General features: G+C 44.6%; 2 protein-coding genes across 3 annotated transcripts in view; one reads left to right on the top strand and one right to left on the bottom strand.

The window, feature by feature from the left end:
• TMEM232 (transmembrane protein 232) overlaps window positions 1-18,073 on the bottom strand; it is a 499,207-nt gene extending 481,134 nt beyond the window's left edge. The window contains exon 1 of one of the 2 annotated variants that reach the window (XM_073677464.1): window positions 17,953-18,073. The gene's annotated coding sequence lies outside the window, so the exon portion shown is untranslated. The remainder of the gene's footprint in view (window positions 1-17,952) is intronic. The other variant, XM_073677474.1, reaches the window with a different exon arrangement.
• A 95-nt stretch (window positions 18,074-18,168) lies between these two features.
• The window catches only part of SLC25A46 (solute carrier family 25 member 46), a 35,739-nt gene continuing 30,729 nt past the window's right edge, over window positions 18,169-23,178 (top strand). Inside the window, exon 1 of the mRNA XM_073677453.1 lies at window positions 18,169-18,568. Within this exon, the coding sequence (XP_073533554.1) occupies window positions 18,304-18,568 (265 nt within the window). The 5' untranslated portion in view covers window positions 18,169-18,303. The remainder of the gene's footprint in view (window positions 18,569-23,178) is intronic.

Here is a 23,178-nt window from a genome sequence, read left to right as displayed (position 1 = left end):
AGTGTTTTTTGTTAATTATTCTAATTTACTGAGATAATGACTTTTATGTCTTCATTGGCTGTAAGCCATAATCATCAACACTAACAGAAATGAACACTTGAAATAGATCACTCTGTTTGTAATGACTCTATATAATATGAGTTTCACTTTTTGTATTGAAGAACTGATATAAATTAACTTTTTGATGATATTCTAATTTACTGAGATGCACCTGTACGTTGGGTGTTCTGTTTTTTAGTAATTTCCTGATTAACCACCAGGATCTGAATATCTAGTGCACTATTTCTATACTATTTTATTTGGAGATTTTACTAAAAGTTAAGTTTTATTCCTTGCCAGTGAGTCCCCCATACTCTGTAGTCACATACAGTGAGGGAAATAATTATTTGATCCCTTGCTGTTTTTGTAAGTTTGCCCACTGACAAAGACATGAACAGTAGGGTTGAGCGAGTATGTTCTGTCCGAATATGCACGGGCCGAGCTCCGAGTATTTACAGCTGCTCGGTGATATGTTTGAATCGCTCCCGTGTGCATGATTTGCAACTGTTTGACAGCTTTATTACATGTGAGGAATGCGTAAGAAATAGACATTCCTCACAAGTAATAAAACTGTCAAACAGCGATTCAACCATATCACTGAACAGCTGTAAATACTCGGAGCTCGGCCCGAGCATACTCGGCGAAAGGGTTAATAGAACATACTTGCTCAACACTAATGAACAGTCTATAATTTTAAGGGTAGGTTAATTTTATCCCAAAAAATCAAGAAAATCACATTGTATAAATTAGATAATTTTTTTTGCATTTTGCAGTGAGAAATACAGTACAGACCAAAAGTTTGGACACACCTTCTCATTTAAAGATTTTTCTGTATTTTCATGACTATGAAAATTGTACATTCACACTGAAGGCATCAAAACTATGAATTAACACATGTGGAATTATATACTTAACAAAAAAGTGTGAAACAACTGAAAATATGTCTTATATTCTAGGTTCTTCAAAGTAGCAACCTTTTGCGTTGATGACTGCTTTGCACACTCTTGGCATTCTCTTGATGTGCTTCAAGAGGTAGTCAGCGGAAATGGTTTTCACTTCACAGGTGTGCCCTGTCAGGTTTAAATAAGTGGGATTTCTTGCCTTATAAATGGGGTTGGGACCATCAGTTGTGTTGTGCAGAAGTCAAGTGGATACACAACTGATAGTCCTACTGAATAGACTGTTAGCTGCTTTTTTCTTGCCATAATACAAATTCTAAGTAAAGAAAAACGAGTGGCCATCATTACTTTAAGAAATGAAGGTCAGTCAGTGCGAAAAATTGGGCAAACTTTGAATGTGTCCCCAAGTGCAGTTGCAAAAACCATCAAGCACTACAAACAAAACTGGCTCACATGAGGACCGCCCCAGGAAAGGAAGACCAAGAGTCACCTCTGCTTCTGAGGAGAAGTTTATCCGAGTCACCAGCCTCAGAGATCGCAGGTTAACAGCAGCTCAGATTAGAGACCAGGTCAATGCCACACAGAGTTCTAGCAGCAGACACATCTCTTCAACAACTGTTAAGAGGAGACTTTGTGCAGCAGGCCTTCATGGTAAAATAGCTGCTAGGAAACCACTGCTAAGGACAGGCAACAAGCAGAAGAGACTTGTTTGGGCTAAAGAACACAAGGAATGGACATTACACCAGTGGAAATCTGTGCTTTGGTCTGATGAGTCCAAATTTGAGATCTTTGATTCCAACCACCGTGTCTTTGTGCGACGCAGAAAAGGTGAACGAATGGACTCTACATGCCTGGTTCCCACCGTGAAGCATGGAGGAGGAGGTGTGATGGTGTGGGGGTGCTTTGCTGGTGACACTGTTGGTAATTTTTTCAAAATTGAAGGCATACTGAACGAGCATGGCTACCACAGCATCTTGCAGCGGCATGCTATTCCATCCAGTTTGCGTTTAGTTGGACCATCATTTATTTTTCAACAGGACAATGACCCCAAACACACCTCCAGGCTATGTAAGGGCTATTTGACCAAGAAGGAGAGTGATGGGGTGCTACGCCAGATGACCTGGCCTCCACAGTCACCAGACCTGAACCCAATCGAGATGGTTTGGGGTGAGCTGGACCACAGAGTGAAGGCAAAAGGGCCAACAAGTGCTAAGCATCTCTGGCAACTCCTTCAAGATTGTTGGAAGACCATTTCCGGTGACTACCTCTTGAAGCTCATCAAGAGAATGCCAAGAGTGTGCAAAGCAGTCATCAAAGCAAAAGGTGGCTACTTTGAAGAACCTAGAAAATGACATATTTTCAGTTGTTTTACACTTTTTTGTTAAGTATATAATTCCACATGTGTTAATTCATAGTTTTGATGCCTTCAGTGTGAATGTACAATTTTCGTAGTCATGAAAATACAGAAAAATCTTTAAATAAGGTGTGTCCAAACTTTTGGTCTGTACTGTAAGTAGTCCCCTGGCAAACAACACTTAATACTTTGTGGCAAAACCCTTGTTGGCAAGCACAGCAGTCAGACGTTTTTTGTAGTTGATGATGAGGTTTGTGCACATGTCAGGAGGAATTCTGGTCCACTCCTCTTGGCATTCTAAGTCATTAAGATTTTGAGGCTGTCGCTTGGCAACTCGGAGCTTCAACTCCCTCCATAAGTTTTCTATGGGATTAAGGTCTGGAGACTGGCTAGGCCACTCCATGACCTTAATGTGCTTCTTCATGAGCCACTCCTTTGTTGCCTTGGCAGTATGTTTTGGGTCACTGTCTTGCTGGAAGACCCAGCCACGACCCATTTTTAATGTCCTGGCGGAGGGAAGGAGGTTGTCACTCAGGATTTTAGGGTACATGGCTCCATCCATTCTCCCATTGATGCGGTGAAGTAGTCATGTGCCCTTAGCAGAACACCCCCAAAACAATGTTTATACCTCCATGCTTGACAGTGGGGACGGTGTTCTTTGGGTCATAGGCAGCATTTCTCTTCCTCCAAACACAGCGAGTTGAGTTAATGCCAAAGAGCTCAATTTTTGTCTCATCTGTCCACAGCACCTTCTCCCAATAACTCACAGAATCATCCAGGTGTTCATTGGAAAACTTCAGACAGGCCTGCACATGTGTCTTCTTGAGCAGGGGGACCTTGCGGGCACGGCAGGATTTTAAACCTTTAAGGCGTAATGTGTTACCAATGGTTTTCTTGGTGACTGTGGTCCCAGCTGCCTTGACATCATTAACAAGTTCCCCCCGTGTAGTTTTAGGCTGCTCTCTCACCTTCCTCATGATCAAGGATACCTCACGAGGTGAGATTTCGCATAGTGCCCCAGATCGATGTCGATTGACAGTCATTTTGTATTTCTTCCATTTTCTTACTATTGCACCAACAGTTGTCTCCTTCTCACCCAGCTTCTTGCTTATGGTTTTGTAGCCCATTCCATCTTTGTGCAGGTCTATGATCTTGTCCCTGACATCCTTAGAAAGCTCTTTGGTCTTGCCCATGTTGCAGAGGTTAAAGTCTGACTGATTAATTGAGTCTGTGGACAGGAGTCTTTTATACAGGTGACTACGTAAGACAGCTGTCTTTAATGCAGGTAACGAGTTGATTAGGAGCGTCTAACTGGTCTGTAGGAGCCAGAACTCATAATGGTTTGTACGGGATCAAATACTTATTTTTCACTGCAAAATGCAAAAAAAAATTATCTAATTTATACAATGTGATTTTCTTGATTTTTTTTCTGGATATTCTATCTCTCAATGTTAAAATTAACCTACCCTTGAAATTATAGACTGTTCATGTCTTTGTCAGTGGGCAAACTTACAAAAACAGCAAAGAATCAAATAATTATTTCCCTCACTGTATGTATTCACATTCCTTTCAATTATTTCCCCTTAGATCAGCTCTGAATAAGCGACAGCGCAAAACGCTGGTTAGGGGGAACAAGTACTGGTAATCACATTATGCCTCATTGATCTGATGTGTTTTGAAGTTGAAAAATTGTGTACTGTGCCGGATATGTTCAGATGATGGCTCTTTAGGATTTACTTTATATAAATATCCGAGTTTATTTTGTACCGTCATATATTTGTTTACCTTGATAGAGCACAACTTATACAGAAATTCAAATTTGCACAGCATAGTTGCAGCAACTTACTCTGGTTGATTCTGAACCATCATAATTGTTATTCCATCTGGTCCCACTAGGGGGAGTTATTATTTAATGATTTGATGGTATTCACAGACTTGTGACTCTACTTGATTTTTTCATACATGAACTATGCACTTTATATTATATTTACACTACCGTTCAAAAGTGTGGGGTCATTTAGAAATTTCATTATTTTTGAAAGAAAAGCACATTTTTTTCAATGAAGCTAACATTAAATGAATCAGAAATACACTCTATACATTGTTAATGTGGTAAATGACTATTCTAGCTGCAAACATTGTTTTTACAGCAATATCTACATAGGTGTATAGAGGCCCATTTCCAACAACCACCACTCCAGTGTTTTAATGGTAAATTGTGTTTGCTAACTGTGTAAGAAGGCTAATGGATGTTTAGAAAACCCTAGAAAACCCTTGCACAAGTATGTTAGCCCAGCTGAAAACAGTTTGGCTGATTTGAGAAGCTATAAAATTGACCTTCCTTTGAGCCAGTTGAGAATCTGGAGCATTACATTTGTTTGTTCTATAAAACTCTCAAAATGGCCAGAAAAGGAGAACTTTCATGTGAAACTCGACAGTCTATTCTTGTTCTTAGAAATGAAGGCTATTCCATGCGAGAACTTGCCAAGAAATTGAACATTTCCTACAACGGTGTGTACTACTCCCTTCAGAGGAGAGCACAAACAGGCTATAACCAGAGTAGAAAGAGAAGTGGGAGGCCCCGCTGCACAACTGAGCAACAAGACAAGTACATTAGAGTCTCTAGTTTGAGAAATCGACTCCTCACAGCTCCTCAACTGGCAATAGTACATAGTAAATAGTACACGCAAAACGCCAGTGTCAACGTCTACAGTGAAGAGGCGACTCCGGGATGCTGGCCTTCAGGGCAATGTGGCAAAGAAAAAGCCATATCTGAGACTGGCTAATAAAAGGAAAAGATTAATATGGGCAAAAGAACACAGACATTGGACAGAGGAAGATTGGAAAAAAGTTTTATGGACAGACAATTCAAAGTTTGAGATTTTTGGATCACACAGAAAAACATTTGTGAGACGCAGAACAACTGAAAAGATGCTGGAAGAGTGCCTGACACCATCTGTCAAGCATGGTGGAGGTAATGTGATGGTCTGGGGTGGCTTTGGTGCTGGTAAAGTGGGAGATTTGTACAAGGTAAATGGGATTTAGAATAAGGAAGGCTATCACTCCATTTTGCAACGCCATGCCATACCCTGTGGACAGCGCTTGATTGGAGCCAATTTCATCCTACAACAGGACCATGACCCAAAGCAAACCTCCAAATTATGCATGAACTATTTGGGGAAGAAGCAGGCAGCTGGTATTCTATCTGTAATGGAGTGGCCAGCGCAGTCACCAGATCTCAACCCCATTGAGCTGTTGTGGGAGCAGCTTGACCGTATGGTAGGCAAAAAGTGCCCATCAAGCCAATCCAACTTGTGGGAGAGGCTTCAGGAAGCATGGGGGGAAATTTCTCAAGATTACCTCAGCAAATTAACAGCTAGAATGCCAAAGGTCTGCAATGCTGGAATTGCTGCAAAGTAACATTCTTTGACGAAAGCAAAGTTTGAAGGAGAAAATTATTCTTTATAATAAAAATCATTATTTCTAACCTTGTCAATGTCGGGACTATATTTTCTAATCATTTTGCAACTCATTTGATAAATAAAAGTATGAGTTTTCATGGAAAACACAACATTGTCTGGGTGACCCCAAATTTTTGGACGGTAGGGTATATGTATAAAGTAATCATATAGTCTGTGTTTAATAAATATTTCTCCACATGGATTTACATGTGTTTTCACATCTGGCATAGATTAGAAGCGTAACTCTTTTTACCTGTTACTTGTTTATTTGCAGTGGATTAACCTTTTTTACGTAGTTTTAAATTGTTGTTCTTTTAAATATATGCTCAATAAAATATTATATTTTTATTATATCTTCATTATTTCTTTGTTAAATGGGAGCTTCCTTTTTTGGCTAACAGTATTGCATACTTCCATAAACTCATAGGACCTCTTTGGGCTATAGGTTCTATATTATTTGCAATCCGCTTTTCATTTTTGTTCCATTTCTCTCACTTTGATAGAAGGACCATGTGTTTTTTACTTGACAACATGCTCCTAACCAATGTACTATATAAATGTCCTGTGAATGTAGTTATATTGACTTCAGTTGTTGCTTGTTTGGGAGTCTTTCTGCCTTAAGTTTTGTTTTAAGCATGTGAGATGCTGCTCGATGGGGTTGAGATCTGGTGACTGACTCGCCCATTGCAGAATATTCCACTTCTTTGCTTTCGCAGTATGTTTTGGGTCATTGTCCATCTGTACTGTGAATCCAATAAACCTTTCTGCATTTGGTTGAATCTGAGCAGAAAGTATCGCCCTGTACATTTCATCCGGCTGCTTCTGTCTTCAGTCACATCATCCAAAAACACTAGTGACCCAGTGCCATTGGAAGCCATGCATGCCCATGCCATCACACTGCCTCCACCATGTTTTACAGAGGATGTGGTGTGCTTTGGATCATGAGCTGCTCCAAGCCTTCTCCATACTTTCTTCTTCCCCTCATTCTGGTACAGGTTTAATCTTAGTTGTATCTGTCCAATGAATGCTTTTCCAGAACTGGACTGGCTTCTTTAGATGTTTTTTGGCAAAATCTACTGTGGCCTTTCTGTTTTTAAGGCTGATTAATGGTTTTCACCTTGTTGAGAACCCTCTGTATTTGCTTTCATTAAGTCTTCTCTTTATGGTAGACTTAGATATCGAAACACCTACTTCATTCTGAACTGCCGCAGTATTTCAGAGTAAAACATACCTTGCTGAGATTGTAAAGCCAGGGCCTGATACATGCTGCCCACAGATCTTTTTAAACATGTGCCTCCCCTTGAGTGCATTATGACTGCTGTGTTACATAATGGCCACTAGATGGCACCAAATTATAACATTATGTCTACTGCGAAACAAAACTCAACCCTAATGAAGATTTTTGTCTCTTGGGGCAAAATAGACACAAAAGAAATAATTTTATTTAGGCCGCGTTCACATGTTCAGTATTTGGTCAGTATTTTACAAATACTGAAAGTGAGAATGTGACCTTAGAGACACATTCACAAAGCATTTAACAAACAGAAAATACATCCTGACTGTAAGTGAATGGATTATTAATTTATTAATAAAGTGAGGAGCATTGACAATATTAAAGCAAATCTGTTAACCCCTTCACGAACAGAAAAATAAAAAAAATAAAAGTTATGGCTCTTGGAAGAGGGTGAGAAAAAAATGAAGATGCAAAAAAGGAAACTGAAAGGGTTAAGGTCATATAGAGGGATTTAAGCTGGCAGGTAACTACATGTTCCCCCACTAATTGGCAAAGTGATAAGTGAATGCAGAGGGGGCGAAGCCTAAACACAATGACAGATTAATCAGAACTTGAATTATGATTGTAATTATGGTGTAAATGTCTGTGTGTTCATAACCGGCATAGATTGGGGTTTTTTGGAGCGCTGACAACCAATAGATGCACCAAATGTAAGTGCATGTGCTGCCCAATAAATTGGTGAATTGTACTTTATAGCCCTTTAGGTAAAGACAGGCTTATTATAAAATGCCAGTGTTAGTAAATTCCGCTATAGTACATGTGATTGTGTTGAGATGACGCAATTTCTAACTACTGACTACAAATATTATCCTGAATATAAGCACAGTTCAGGTAGGATCCCACTACAATATTCCAAATTTTTTTCTTACAAAGACCTCCTTTCTGAAGCTTTCTTCATTAAAAAACTATATAAAACTATGTGCTACTTTATGATTTTGGGGGGGTTGTTATATAGTAGAATAATTGCTCCAAAACCAGAATGTGTTTGCCTTTGGCAGGGGCTTCATGGTGACTTTGTCCGCGGCACAGGTTGTGTGTGGAAAGGTCTCTAGAAGTCGCTGCTCCAGCGCAATGCAAGTAAATGGAGTTGTATTACGACTCACAATTTACTGCGACCATGAGAAGTAAGGAAAAATTCCCACTGGCTCTGCCTTGTTGGTCGTGGTCACTGTATCTTGATAGCTGTAGACATCATTCAATGTAGCCACGGCAGAGAATGATTTTTGGCATTGTGACTTGGATAGCGCCAAAAATCTCCATAGAGCCCCAGCCTTAAAGTTGCAAAATAAATGAATGGGCATTGTCCAGGCAGAAATTACTGATGACCTATCCCTGGCATGGTCTTCACACCTCGCACCACCACCGCGGATCACAAGAAAACAGATCCGCGGCCTCCACATATAAACATAGTAAACAGAGCTGCTCAGCAAAGCTCCATTCATTGTGTAGCAATCACTGCAGAACTCCTATTCTTCAGCACAGGAGCTATTCTGCAGCAGTGGCTACTACACTATGAATGAGCCTACACAGAGCAGATCCGGAGGCAGCCGCATCAGTTTTCAGGTGATCAGTGGTGATGCATGGTGACCTATCAATATGACCTAAGGATAAGTCGTTAATAATTACTGCCCGGACACCCATTTATATTAACTGGCTTGCCACAACGTGCACTGTGTGAAAATTATTGGGCAAGTGAATATTTTGATCATATCACCATTTTTATGTATTTTCCTACTCCAAACTATATAAACTTGAATGCATATTGGATGAAGCAGATTGGGTGATGTGTATTTTCGTAAAGAGGTCTGAGGATATCAACACCTTTTATCAATGTGTGCAAAATTATTAGGCAGCTTGTTTTCCTCAAGCAAAAAGAGCCAAAAAAAGAGATTTAACCGACTCTGAAAAGTCAAAAATTTCAGAAGCCTTACAGCAGAAATTGTTAAGATATTGAGGAGCGATCACAGAACCATCAAAAGTTTTGTTGCAAATAGTAAAATATATAGCTGCACTGTAGGTTGCTAGAATGGTAAATTTAGAGAATTTGAGCTGCATTACTGCCATGGAAACTAAATTAGTGCTACATTATGTACATGTGGAATTTTGGAAAAATGGAACCGCAATATTGCTCTAGAAAAATTTACAGTAGAAAGAAGGCACTTAGTACATAAATTGGCCAATGTGTAAGAGCCCAACAGCCAACGTCAAAGCGTACCTTGTTGTTGGGTCCCTGTCCTGATAAGACACCTCTCTTGGACTAAAAAGCCTACAATTTATGGAGCAGGAAGAAACCAGCTAATTAAAACCACCTATGGCTGATGGGAGTAGGAGTGCACATGTCACAGGAGTTTACTACAAACAGAAAAACTGATCAGCTACATTATGTAGCACTTATCTATTTTTCATGGCAGTAATGTATTTCTAATTCTCTAAATGTACCATTCTAGAGTGCAGCTAAATATTTTTCTTATAACCGTTGTCTTTGCTGGCACCTGTACACACTAGCTAGGAGGTGCTGGTCAGTTTTTCTATATGTAGCAAACTTCTGTGACATGTGCACTCCTACTGTGAAAACTGTCTGGGAGGGATGTGGTTGGTGCTACTCAAAGAGTTGATAGTCAATAGATGAAGAAACTGACAGACTCCATGGATGAAAGCGTTATTACTGTTATTGAAAAAAAGGGGTGCTATATTGGTCACTGATATATACCGTATTTGTCGGACTATAAGAGGCACCGGACCATAAGTTTTAGAGCACGAAAATAGAAAAAAAATGTACGCAAAAAATGTGGTCATGATGCCCTGATAAGGGGGAGGGGGTCTGCTGCTGACACTGTTGTAGGGGTAATGTCCCCCAATTCTATTAATATCCCCCATCCTGGTATATGTGGCCCCCATTCCCATCCTGATATGCATGGCACCCCTTGATCCCCATCCTGGTATGCATGGCACCCCTTGATCCCCATTTTGGTAAGCAAGGCACACCATGATCCCCATTTTGGTATGCATGGCACCCCTTGATCCCCATCCTGGTATGCATGGCACCCCCTCATCCCCATCCTGGTATGCATGGCACCCCTTGATCCCCATCCTGGTATGCAAGGCACCCCTTGATCCCCATCCTAGTATGCATGGCACCCCTTGATCCCCATCCTGGTATGCATGGCACCCCTTGATCCCCATTTTGGTATGCATGGCACCCCTCATCCTGGTATGCATGCCCCCCTCATCCTGGTAATGCATGGCACCTCTTGATCCCCATCCCGATATGCATGGCACCCCTCCATCCCCATCCTGATATGCATGGCACCCCTCATCCCCATCCTGATATGCATGGCATCCAATCTCCCATCCTGGTATGCATGGCACCCCAATCCCCCATCCTGGTATGCATGACACCCCTTGATCCCCATCATGGTATGCATGGCACCCCATGATCCCCATCCTGGTATGCATGGAACCCCTCATCCTTGTATGTATGCCCCCCCTCATCCTTCCTGGTATGCATGGCACCCCTTGATCCCCATTCTGGTATGCTAGGCACCCCTCATCCTGGTATGCATGCCCTCCCTCATCCTGGTATGCATGCCCTCCCTCATCCTGGTATGCATGGCACCCCTTATCCCTCATCCTGGTATGCATGGCACCCATGATCCTCATGCTGGTATGCATGGCACCCCTGATCCCCATCCTGGCATGCATGGCACCCACTGATTCTCATCACGCTGCACACATAAAAATAAACAATTATACTCCCCTCCTCTCTCCTCCAGCGCTGCGTCCCCCTCTGCTGCCGACACTCTCACTGTGTGAGCAGCGCGTTACTGCCATGTGCCCTCACAGTGTGAAATGTTGTGCCGGAATAGTCACTGCTCCCCACGCTGAGACTGTGTGCGTGGGGAGCAGTGACAATTCACTCTCCTTAATAGCGCGCACATTGTAGCCGAAGCACGGCTCCTGCTGCGGCCGGCGGTCTGTGTGCCCGCTATTAAAGACCATGAATATTCACTACAACCCATGGGAGTGGATTGTAGTGAATATTCATGGTCTTTAATAGCGGGCAAACAGACCGCCGGCCGCATCAGGAGCCGCGCTGCGGCCACAATGTGTGTGCTTATAAGGAAAATGAATATTAATTGCTCTCCACGCCCATGGGCGTGGGGAGCAGTGAATATTCATTTTCTTTAGTAGCGGGCAGAGCATAGGCTGCAGCAGGCGGCTGCTGCCTCCTGTGCCCCGCTCATCCACTGCTGACGCTCCCCCCACACCCCCACCACAGGTATATAGTAGGGGGCACAGTTCGGACTATAAGATGCACCCCCCACTTTCCTCCAAAATTTTGGAGGAAAAAAGTGCGTCTTATAGTCCAAAAAATACGGTATATATACTAGCAGCCCGAGATCCAAAACAAATAAGTTTCAGAAGCTAGAAAAGAGTGCTCTAGATAATAAAAACTAACTCAAATTACCCATGTCTATTTACCTTCAGACTTTTTACACGATAAACAACAAAGTTGTCATAATTAATAAATTAGTAAATGGCATTACGGAAAACAAAATAAAATTTAGAAGATTACAGAGACGTTTTACCAATTCAAAAAGTGAATTGCCCAGGGTATATCGCGTGGAAATCTCTCTGTATGCCTTATCACCTTCAGCTGATCCTGTTAAAATCTCTGCCTCAAGAACATTTCTATTCAATGATGTTACAACTAATCGTGTACCATTGCAGAGACCTCGTTTTGTATTCAAGTTTCTCAACAACATAATAATGCTGACCACCTTAAGTCTAAGGCAATGACTTGGCATGCCTGATGGGGATAAACTATTTAAAAATTCAATAGGAAAATGTTCCCTTTCATCGTCGTCATCTACAACAGAGTCATCGCTCCAACATCAGCTGATGTTTATCTTGGACTCACCTCAACATTAAGCTCTTTATATAGTAAGAGATTTAAATATCAGAAATGTATTTTGTGCATTTTGAGTTCTTTGGTTATTATTCTCACTTTAACAGATGAAAATAAATAATTAAGACAGGAACATTTATGTTTTTCATTTAACTGTATAATAATTCTGCACACTAATAGTTGCCCAATAATTCTGCACACATAGATATGCTCCAAAGAAAGACAAAAGCTGACTTTTACTTTCTTAAATATTCAGGTTTCAGGGTTATTAAACTTTTGGGTTATCTGACAGCGCTGTAGTTGTTCAATAATAAAATTAATCATCAATAATACAAATTGTCTAACAACTGTGCACTCAGTGTATGACTGGTTTGAGCAGACGCCTTTCTCCTAGTTTTCTTAGCAACTGTATTTTGCTGCCATCTTGTGGTACATTTTAGATTGCAAGTTGCAGATAGAAAAAAAAATCTACCGATTTGATTTTCACTGAATTTACACTTATGATGAACTTTAAAATATCATAACGCGATTTTTTTTAGAATGTTTGATTTTCATTAAAGAGATACTCTGGTCAAAAGTATTTATTCGCTGGATAGGTAATAAATACTAGATTTGTTGCGGGTGTGACTTCTTCGACACCCACCAATTATTAGAATTATAAAAAAGGTAAAAAGTAAACTCATTGCATCAGAAAAGTGCTATTTGATTTCTTGTGAAAATGAAGACAGTGAATAAGAGGGGTCATCCTAAACTAAATGCCAGTCAGGCCGCACTGCTGACTCATCTGCCGCTGTCAGCGCTGCGCCTGGGTGACATCACGGAGAGTCATTTTTTATTGCAGTGCTAATGTCACTTTCACTGCATCTCTCGTTGTAGTAAACCTATTACATATGGAAATAACATTTTATGACTTTTCAGGCATTTTTCTTAGTCGTTAAGGTTTATGGACTGGAACTGTTTTATGTTGTAGCTGATTCCCATCAGTTAGAGAGGATCACAATAAGGCCACGGTCCCACTATCAGTATTTGGTCAGTGTCCGGTCAGTATTTTTTCTCAGGAGTGGGAGCCAAAACCAGGTGAGGAACAATCAGAGAAAAGGTATAATAGAAACAAGTCACCAATTCTGCATTTATTACCCACTCCTGGTTTTGGCTCCCACTCCTGGAAAAAATACTGACCGAATACTGATGAAATAATGATAGTGGGGCTGTGGCCTTACTACAAGGCTGGGGTACCACAAAGTGGTTGGTGTGTGTCTGGGCAAGGTGCGGCTGTGAAGCAACTGGCTCCTAAAAGTGAAGCAACTGGCTCCTGAACTGTCTCTCCTCCGCATTATTAAAAATTAATTGCAATTTGCTGATTTATCGTTAATGGTCGCAAGGTTTCAGCAAAACCGTGCGGCCGCAGCTATTAACAGTAAAGAAGAAGTTTGCAATTCATTTTTGGAGGTCACATAGAAATAAATGGAAAAGCCAGGAACGTGTGTTGTGTTCAGCTCTCCGTTTAGAGCATGCCTACTGAAGTTACTGATTGGCTGCAATGGTGACATGATGATGGCTTCATATCGGCCCACAAGGAGCGGCCATCCACTTCACCGAATCGGTGTGCACAGATACAATACAGTTAAAGGGGTTGTCCAGTACTTGGACAACCCCTTCTTGATTGAAATGTTTGGCCCCTATAAAATAAAAAAGCTTATACTCCCCTCCTGTGCCGCCGCCGATCCCGCGGTGTCGGCATTCGTGGTCCCGGGCCCTTGTGCGGTTATGACACGTAAGCCCGGTGCCCAATCAGCACTGGCATCACTGTCCCCACCTTCAGACAAATCAAACTTGAAGAGGAAGTCCGGGCTGCAGCTGATCTCTCACTTCCTCTTCATGCTCAATTTGACAGGAGGCGAAGATAGTGACTCTAGCGCTGATTGGGCGCCGGCGTCACGTGCCACAACACCAGCAGGGGAGAGCGAGTGCTGACACCACGGGAACGGAGTTAGCACGGGAGATGAATATAAGCTTTTTTATTTTATCGGAGCCAAGCGTGGAGTATGACAAGGAGTTGTCCAAGTAGTGGACAACTTCTTTAAGCTCTGTGGTAGAGCATATAGGCATATTCTCCCTGCACCACCGCTCTGTGTTATGTAGGCTACAGGTCACTTTAGGCCTGCGTCCTACAGAACGGCAGAGTGATGCACATTGTGAATCCTGGGTGGGGAGAGAGCAACATGATGATGCTAGCGAATCAGGACTCTGACTTCCTGTGCATGCCCATGCGCAATACGTTGCTATGCTTACACCTTGCCGCTGTCTGTCAGCGGACTCACCAGGACTCATGGTTAGATGAGTATATATTTTTTCTTATTTTAATACTTGTAGGGGAACTGCGGGGGCATTATACAGTGTAGGGGCCATTATACAGTTTATGACTACTGTGAGGGCCATCATCCAGTGTGAGAACTACTGTGGGGGCCATTATGCAGTGTGGGGGCCATCATGCAGTGTGGAGGCCCATCGTACTGTATATAGAGGAGATGTGGACCCATCATACTGTTTATGGGGAAGGTATCGGCCCATCACTCTGTGTATAGAGGAGTTGTGGGTCCATCATACTGTGTATAAGGGAGCTATGGTCCATCATACTGTGTGTAGAAGAACTGTGGGGGAATCACACTTTGTATAGAGGAGTTGTGGGCCCATGATACTGTGTATAAGGGAGCTTTGGTGGCATTATAGTTTGCATAGGGGATCTGTGGATACTGTGTATAGGAGAGCTGTAGGCCCATAATACTGTGTATAAGAGAGCTGTGAGGGCATTATACTTTGCATACATGAGCTGTGCGGCATAACAGGGGAGATGTGGGGGCATCACACTGTGTATAGGGGAGCTGTAGGCATAGTATACTAAGCATACAGTATAATAGCTGTGGGGACATCACACTGTGTATAGGGGTGCATCGCACTGTGTATAAGGGAGCTGAGTGGCATTATACTGTGTATAGGAGAACTGTGGAGGCATTATACTTTACATAGGGGAGCTGTGGAGGAATCACTCTGCGTATAGGGGTGCATCACACTGTGTATAAGGGAGCTGTGAGGGCATCAAACTGTGTATAGGAAAACTGTGGGGGCATTACACTTTGCATAGGGGAGCTGTACATGGTGAGTCTTGGTGGACATTAATACTGTACATGGGGGGGATTCACAGGATATTATTATTGTACGTGGGGGGATTTATGGAACATTAATAAATAGTAAGTGGGCTCTTAAGAAGCATTATTGTTTTAGGTGCACTCAGGGTATTGTGATCATCAAAGGTGCATACAATGGGCATTATTACTTTCTAGGGGGAAAATGTGGGCACTATTTTCTAGGGCACTTGCACAGTGCATTAAGATTTATTAGGGGGTAATTTTACCATCTAGAGGGCATAAAATAAGCATTATACTTTGTAAGGGGCACAGTGGTGGCAGTATTATGTGGTGCACTAAGAGGAGAGCTGTTATTGTGCCAAACAGCAGGTGCAGTAATGGGGACATATATGCAGCAGGGGCTCTGTATTGGCGTGACAGTAGGATGGGGAGGTTGTGCAGGTTGGGAATAGATGGGGACAGTGCTGGAAATGTGAGAAGTCAAATGTGTCTTTGTTGTAATCTCTGCAGATGAGTCGTAGATGGAAGAAGTTGTCATGTCCGTCTGGGCCAGATGGAAAATGTGAATGACTCCATGAAAAAAGAACAGCAGCTGTAAGTTACTATCTATAACTACTGTAATCTCCTATAAGTTCTGCAGGACTGATATCTCCCACTATATGTGATCATCATATGGTGGTAATATCAGTGCTCGTCTTTGGAGATTCATTTTCAGTGACAGTGCAGTCATCTGCTGCGGTTCCCCTATACGCACAAATAGGGGGTGCCACCATAGTTGTAATCAGGGTTACTTGGTTAGGCTCAGATGCTTCACCACCTGAGCCGAACCACTAGCTATGCCTCTGGCAAGGCACAATTGGTCAAGGGAACTCCAACTACCATCTTTTGGAAATGGAATTGAGATAATACGTTGATAATAAGTGCGAGGTTTTACATTTCGATAGATAACAAATTGTAAACTACTGTAACGAAATATTTCAAGATGTGGAATGTGGTCAGACCTCATCTGGAATACTGTGTCCGGTTCTGGGATGTATTAAGAGAAGCATAGAGGAAGATCATGGTAATTATCCCCCTCTACTCCTCTTTGGTCAGACCTCATCTGGAATACTGTGTCCAGTTTTGGGCACCACATTTTAAAAAAGACATAGAGAAACTGGAGCAAGTTCAGAGAAGAGCGACCAGAATGGTGACTGGTCTGCAAACCATGTCCTATGAGGAACGGTTACAGGATCAGGGAATGTTTAGCTTGCAAAACAGTAGACTGAGAGGAGAGTTAATAGCTGTCTACAAATATCTAAAGGGATGTCACAGTGTAGAGGGATCAGCTTTATTCTCATTTGCACATGGAAACACGAGAAGCAATGGGCTGAAACTGAAAGGGAGGAGACACAGATTAGATATTAGAAAAAACCTTTTGACAGTGAGTGTGATCAATGAGTGGAACAGACTTCCACGAGAGGTGGTGAGTTCTCCTTCAATGGAAGTCTTCAAACAGAGGCTGGACAGACATCTGTCTGAGATGATCTAGTGAATCCTGCATTGAGCAGAGGGGTGGACATGATGACCCTGGAGGTCCCCTCCAACTCTAGGATTCTGAGACATACTGATAGGAAATGTAGATTGTGAGCCCCAATGGGGACAGTGCCGATAATGTCTGGAAAGCGCTGTGGAATTAATGGCGCTGTATAAGTGAGTAAAATAAATAAATGTTATTAGAGATCATTAATGAAAGCTAGGAAATGAGTGCATCCTGCATGAGAGGGGCCGCTGTATGTGCACTACAAGTCTCAGCAGGTGTATGACATACAGAGGCTGGAGTCTGCCCCCGGCCATGCGGTGAGGGGGGCTGTGCTGTGAGGGGGCCCTGGCCTTCAAGCACAGAGTAGGGGGTGGGGATGACCTGCAGAAAGGCTATGTGCCCACGTTGCGGACCTGAAGCATATTTTTTACGCTTCTCCCTGGCGGGAAAATCGCATGCGGATATTACATGCGGTTTTCCCGCCAGGTAGAAGCGTTTGTGAGGCATCTTTGCATGCATTTCCGCATGCGGGTTATCAAGCACTTCTCCAAGCATCACTTGGAAAAGTGCTTGACAACTTCAGAATGGTAAAAAATAAAAAAATAAACTTTATACTCACCTTCCGATGCATTCTCTGCCCCGTCCGGAGTCTTGAGCGGCTCACGCTGTTGTGTGCAGGACCTGCGGTGACGTCATTGAGTCATGTGGTGGGTCACATGACTCAGTGACGTGGCAGGTCCTTCAGACAACAGCGCGACGGAGGGAAAACATCAGAAGATAAGTATAAACTTTATTTTATTCTTTTTTTTACAGGTTCTTTGGTACCCAGGTCTGGATGAGAGTCTCCTCCCATCCAGACTTGGGTACCATCCGCACATTGATTCCGCTGCGCTTCCGCAAAATTAATGAACATGCTGCGGATTTTTGACCGCAGCATATACGCTGCGGAAAAATCCACAGCATGGGCATTGACATTGCGGAATGCCATTGGGGACCATGGGGTGCGGATATACATGTGTTTTTCAAGCGTTTACGCTGCGGAAATTCCGCAGCATATACGCTTGAAAAACGCTACGTGGGCACACAGCCTAAGCAGCTAATTGCAGAAGTCACAGGGTGACATCAGCACTGCACTCAATAGTACAGATACTACCGGCTCACGGACGACGTGTGACCTCATAGGTGCCTTCAGTTCAGAGGAAAGCCCTGTGCGGCCGGCAGCGCGCTGTGCTGGCACCTACGCAGGATGCCGGTGTACACTGGATACCGGCTGAGGACAGACATTGCATCACTAGCCTACAGAACGATGATGTAACTCAGATACTCACTCCGCGCTGAGCAGCCGCCTCTCACGCCGCTTTCCCTCGTTGCTATGGACGCATGTACAGCCTCTGTCTAACAACCCCCGCCCCTTTACGGCTCACCCAATCACCGGCTAGCGTCCCGTACACACCCCCACGTGTGGGTGGCACTCGCCTACTTTTCTGTAAGCGCTAGTCATCCGCAGAGACTATTGGCGGAGGAGTTTACTACAAGTCCCGGCATGCCTCGCTCCCTCATGACGTCATCGCGTCCTCGGGCCGCCCTCTTCCTGCACAGTTCAGGGGAGGCTGGGCACCTGTCTGCGTGACGTCATTCCGTCCTGTGACCCGGGTCGCATTTGTAATATCAGAGGTATCATGCAGCCCCGTCGGCCCGAGGGTTTCGATGGCCTGGGATATAGGGGCTCTGCCTGGGCCCGTGGAGAGGAGGCGCCCCCTCCGTACCAGCACAGCTTCCCGACAAGGTCATTCAACTCTTCCGGGGACCTGTCACAACACTGGGTGACCACCCCGCCCGACATCCCGGGCAGCCGTAACCTGCACTGGGGAGAGAAGACCCCGCAGTATGGAGGCGATGGGAACCAGGCGCCCCCCGGCCTGGGGGAGGAGAGCGGCGGCGGGGGTGAGCGCTGTGTGCCGGCCGGGGGCGCTGCTCCATCACCGGGGAGGGGGATCTCTGCAGTGTACCGTCTGTGGCCGGGGCTCCACCCGCCCAGTGCTGCCATGTGACTGCTGCCAGGATGTGTGCAGTGCCACCTGCGCCCCTGTGTGCCAGGATGTGTGCAGTGCCACCTGCCCCCCCTCTCTTCCCTGTGTGCCAGGATGTGTGCAGTGCCACCTGCCCCCCCTCTCTTCCCTGTGTGCCAGGATGTGTGCAGTGCCACCTGCCCCCCCTCTCTTCCCTGTGTGCCAGGATGTGTGCAGTGCCACCTGCCCCCCCTCTCTTCCCTGTGTGCCAGGATGTGTGCAGTGCCACCTGCCCCCCCTCTCTTCCCTGTGTGCCAGGATGTGCGCAGTGCCACCTGCCCCCCCTCTCTTCCCTGTGTGCCAGGATGTGTGCAGTGCCACCTGCCCCCCCTCTCTTCCCTGTGTGCAGTGCCACCTGCCCCCCCTCTCTTCCCTGTGTGCCAGGATGTGTGCAGTGCCACCTGCCCCCCCTCTCTTCCCTGTGTGCCAGGATGTGTGCAGTGCCACCTGCCCCCCCTCTCTTCCCTGTGTGCCAGGATGTGTGCAGTGCCACCTGCCCCCCCTCTCTTCCCTGTGTGCCAGGATGTGTGCAGTGCCACCTGCCCCCCCTCTCTTCCATGTCTGGCCCTGTCTCCTGGTCATTGGTGGCCCCGATACATCCCATTGTCACCCAGCTTCCAGTCGTTACATGCGAGCACCAACGAGAGAGGAGAATATAGCCCAAATGTCCAAGCAGAGATCTGGGCAGCAGCAGGAGGGCTCTGTTCCTACCATGGACATTTGGTGTTTTTTTTTCTGCTGCATAGTCTTGTGCACCAAAAATGCATCATATTAGGCCATGTTCACACTGGATTTATGGTGCGGATTCTGCAGCAATTTACAGTACAAGTAAACTGGTCTTTCAAAACCCCAGTCACCTGCTTAAAAAAAATCAGCACAAAAATGAAAACATGGAGGGATGTCCGGCTGCAGTCAGACGGCCGTAGACTTCCTCATCCGAGAGAATTGGGTCGGTTATGCTAATGACGCTCAACTGAGACTCTGATCCGAGTGTCGGCATAGTGTGATCTGATCCCCTTGGATGATAGAACCGTATCACAGGTGAGGAGAAGATGAAGGACAAAACTTTTCCATTCTGTTAGTCCATGGAAGTCGGACAGCACTCAGATGTCATCCGAGTGCGGTCGGATGTTTTCCTCGGACCCATAGACTTGAAAGGGTGAGTGGCATCCAATTTCAGATTGAAATCGCAGCATGATCCATCAGCTCTGCCCCACTGAGTAACATTGGTCCGCATTCTATCCGATAAAAAAAATCTGATTGCACTTGTCCAATGCATGCGGCGGTGTGAGCGAGGCCTTATGTGCATTTTCATTGCGATTTTTTCACCCTCTTTAGTGTCTGATAAGTGGAATAGGGTAAAATTCGCAATGTAATCCACAAGTAACCTGCTCACCCGGTCTTTAGATTCATTGTGTATGTGTAACGAATGCCACAGTAGACATTTTCTCCACCTTGTGAGCGGAGCCAGCAGTGTGTATGGGATTGATGGGAATCTCACACTCGCCCTGTGAAAACTGACCTGCAGTGTGACTTTGATATTGCGTTCTGTGTCCCCGTCGGGGCATAAGTCCTAAATTCCCCGCAAAACAGGGTCTGGACGTATGCTGCGACGGGGGCCATAGATTGAAATGGTGACGGCAGAGCGAACGTGAGCTCTGCCGTGCACTTTTTTCGGTCGCAGCATACTTCCAGACCTCATTTTACAGGGAATTTAGGACTTATGCCCTGACGGGGACACAACGCAATGTGAAAGCACCCTCAGGAACACTTGGGTTCTCTGCTAAAAGTCATTCATTATCGAGCAGAAAGAAGGTGGCACTCATTGATCCACTAAAAATATTTCAGTGCTTTATTCTATATTTCGGGACGTGGACAAGGTGTGCAGGACAGGGGGAGAGGGAACAAACAGGACGACGGCTGTTTCGCGCTGAACAAGCGCCTGGACCCGTAGAGGGTGAAACGGCCGTCGTCCTGTTTGTTCCTTCTCCCCCCTGTCCTGCACACCTTGTCCACGTCCCGAAATATGGAATAAAGGACTGAAATATTTTTAGTGGATCGATGAGTGCCGCCGCCTTTCTTCTTTATGCTCGACACATCTGGGGTTTTTTTGTGTGTTCACAGTGGAATTGCAATAAAAATGCATGTCATCCACACACAAGTTTATCAATAAAGTTTTATCAAGGCTAGGTAACAAGAAGCTACTTTATTTAAGACCTGAAATGCCAAAAAGAGACGACAACCCCAGTAAAAGTAAAAAACTCTAGTAACCTTGAATTAGCTAGATGCAAACTTCAATCTGGAACATCAAAAATGCACCAAGAAGTCACGGTGGGAACTTGTCCTTGGAGGGACTTTGACAAGGGCTAAGTTGTGATAATTAGACTTTTGGATCAGAGCATCTTCAAAATAGCAAATCTTGTGGGTACTTGGAACAGGGTTTTGGGCCCCTGAAGCCCATGATACACGTGTGACGTTGAGCTAGCCTGTTCTGTCCAATGCCATGAACCATGAAATGTGCTGTAACTGTTAGGCCACGTTCAGTATTTGGTCAGTATTTTTTACATCAGTATTTGTAAGACAAAATCAGGAGTGGAACAATCAGAGGAAAAGTCTAATAGAAACACGTCACCACTTCTGGATTTATCACCCACTCCTGGTTTTGGCTTACAAATACTGAGGTAAAATACTGACCAAATACTGATCGTGTGAACATGTCCTTCCTTAGGCCGCCATACGCATTAGACGACTGTCAGCCGAGCGATAGCTCAGCCGCCTCTCCTGTGTTCTCTATGAAGGAGCAGTCTTCAGAACTGTCTGGTGACATCTCTCTGGGAGACAATATGATAGGCAGTCCGGGATCAGACACACTCGATCAAGTTTCCCCCTAATAATCAATTGTCCGGGGCTCCCACACACTTTCAGACAACTGTACCCGTCAGTGTCTGTCAGATTTACCCCACATTAGGGCTCTTTCACACGTCAGTATCTCCAGTATGTGTGGTGTCCGTTTCCACATGTACCGGAGACACTGACACACATAGACCCGTTCAAATCTATGGGTCTGCGCACATGTCAGTGTTTCCATGGACCGTGTGTCCGTGTGCTCCACATGTTGACATGTCTGTTCTATACCCACAGCATGGGCCGCAAAACTTCCCACACACGTGCACACTGATGACATCCGAGTGTTATCAATGTGGGACGTACCGGCGCATGGGAATCAGCGGTACAGTTAGCGTTGTTCCTCAGCGCCGTGTGCTGAACGCTGTCCTCATCATTGTCCCCTGCTCGCGCTGTGATCATTATTGTTGGCTTTAAGACAAAGGTTCACACCGCAACATATTGCTTGAGGTGACCCTGACAGCTGATCTCCGTTGTTCTGTCCACGATGATCCGTATGAACTCAGCCAGATGTGTTTGACGCTCAAACACTGCAGCATTTGAGAAAGAAAGCATAGTAACCGCACACATAGGCAGAGGCTGGTCAATCCAGGGCAGCGGGCGGAGAAAAGCCGCTGGGGACCTGCCTGTCCAACTAGTGTCCAGCCGCAGTGCTTCAGAGTCAAACGTATCTGGCTGGTGTCGTACAGCCTGTGCCCGATACAATCTGTGGGCGGTCTTATCAGCTGACAGGTTCTTTAAAGAGGTCGTATCCTCTTATTCAAGGGATAACATTGCAAATAGTTTATAAAAACAAGTGACTCGGCTGCCTCTTTTATTGAAAATCCTCTAAATTGTAAAAAACAGACGGACTTTGAATTCTGTAGTGTACGGCTTGTTGCTGTCACCGCTACTTCAGAGGCGACTGTTGTCCTAGGCAAGAGGCTTTTGTGTATTATATAGTTTGCTCGATCTGGTGAGTTTGTGTCCCTGCTTTTCTTCCTCACAGCTGCCTCTGTTTGCAGATTCAGAGAGTGCGCAGTTCGGTCTGGTTTCTCAGCCAGGCCACAATCCTGAAATATTGTTTAGTAGCACGTTGCCCTTCTAACTCCACACCAATCAAGAAGCCTGGCAGCAGGGAGCGGTATGCCCCTGAGGACTGAATGTGGGGAAACGCCTTTGAATACCTTTAGTCACTCTCGGATCTCTCCTTATAAACCGCAGGGAGAGATCTGACAGTCGTTGGTAGTGGGTGAGGAGCTGCTGGGGCCCCACCTGTATGACTAGTCTCCCATGTGGCTCGTTGCCTCGTGGATTTAATTTTTTTTTTTTTCTGAAACGCCGCTGCTTTTCAGTGTCGAACATACGTGGCTACAGTCAAACAGCCAATGTCTGATACATGCTGCCCACGGATTGGGCACAATGTATTTGCTGTCAGGTTCCCTTGAACCTCTTACTAGAATACCCCTTTATTTCCTATTCAAAGTACAGGTAATAATTCTTAGATCAGTGGGGGTCCTAGTGGTTGGATACCCCACTGATGTTGAAGCCATCTCCTATGTTTGAAATAGGTGATAGCAGCATGACACATTTAGAGGCCTT

This window comes from Phyllobates terribilis, unplaced genomic scaffold (genome assembly GCF_046119375.1).
Source record: "Phyllobates terribilis strain yellow unplaced genomic scaffold, ASM4611937v1 Scaffold_1__5_contigs__length_1240528914, whole genome shotgun sequence".
NCBI classification, from domain to species: Eukaryota; Metazoa; Chordata; class Amphibia; order Anura; family Dendrobatidae; genus Phyllobates; species Phyllobates terribilis.
This window is presented reverse-complemented; position numbering and strand designations above follow the sequence as displayed.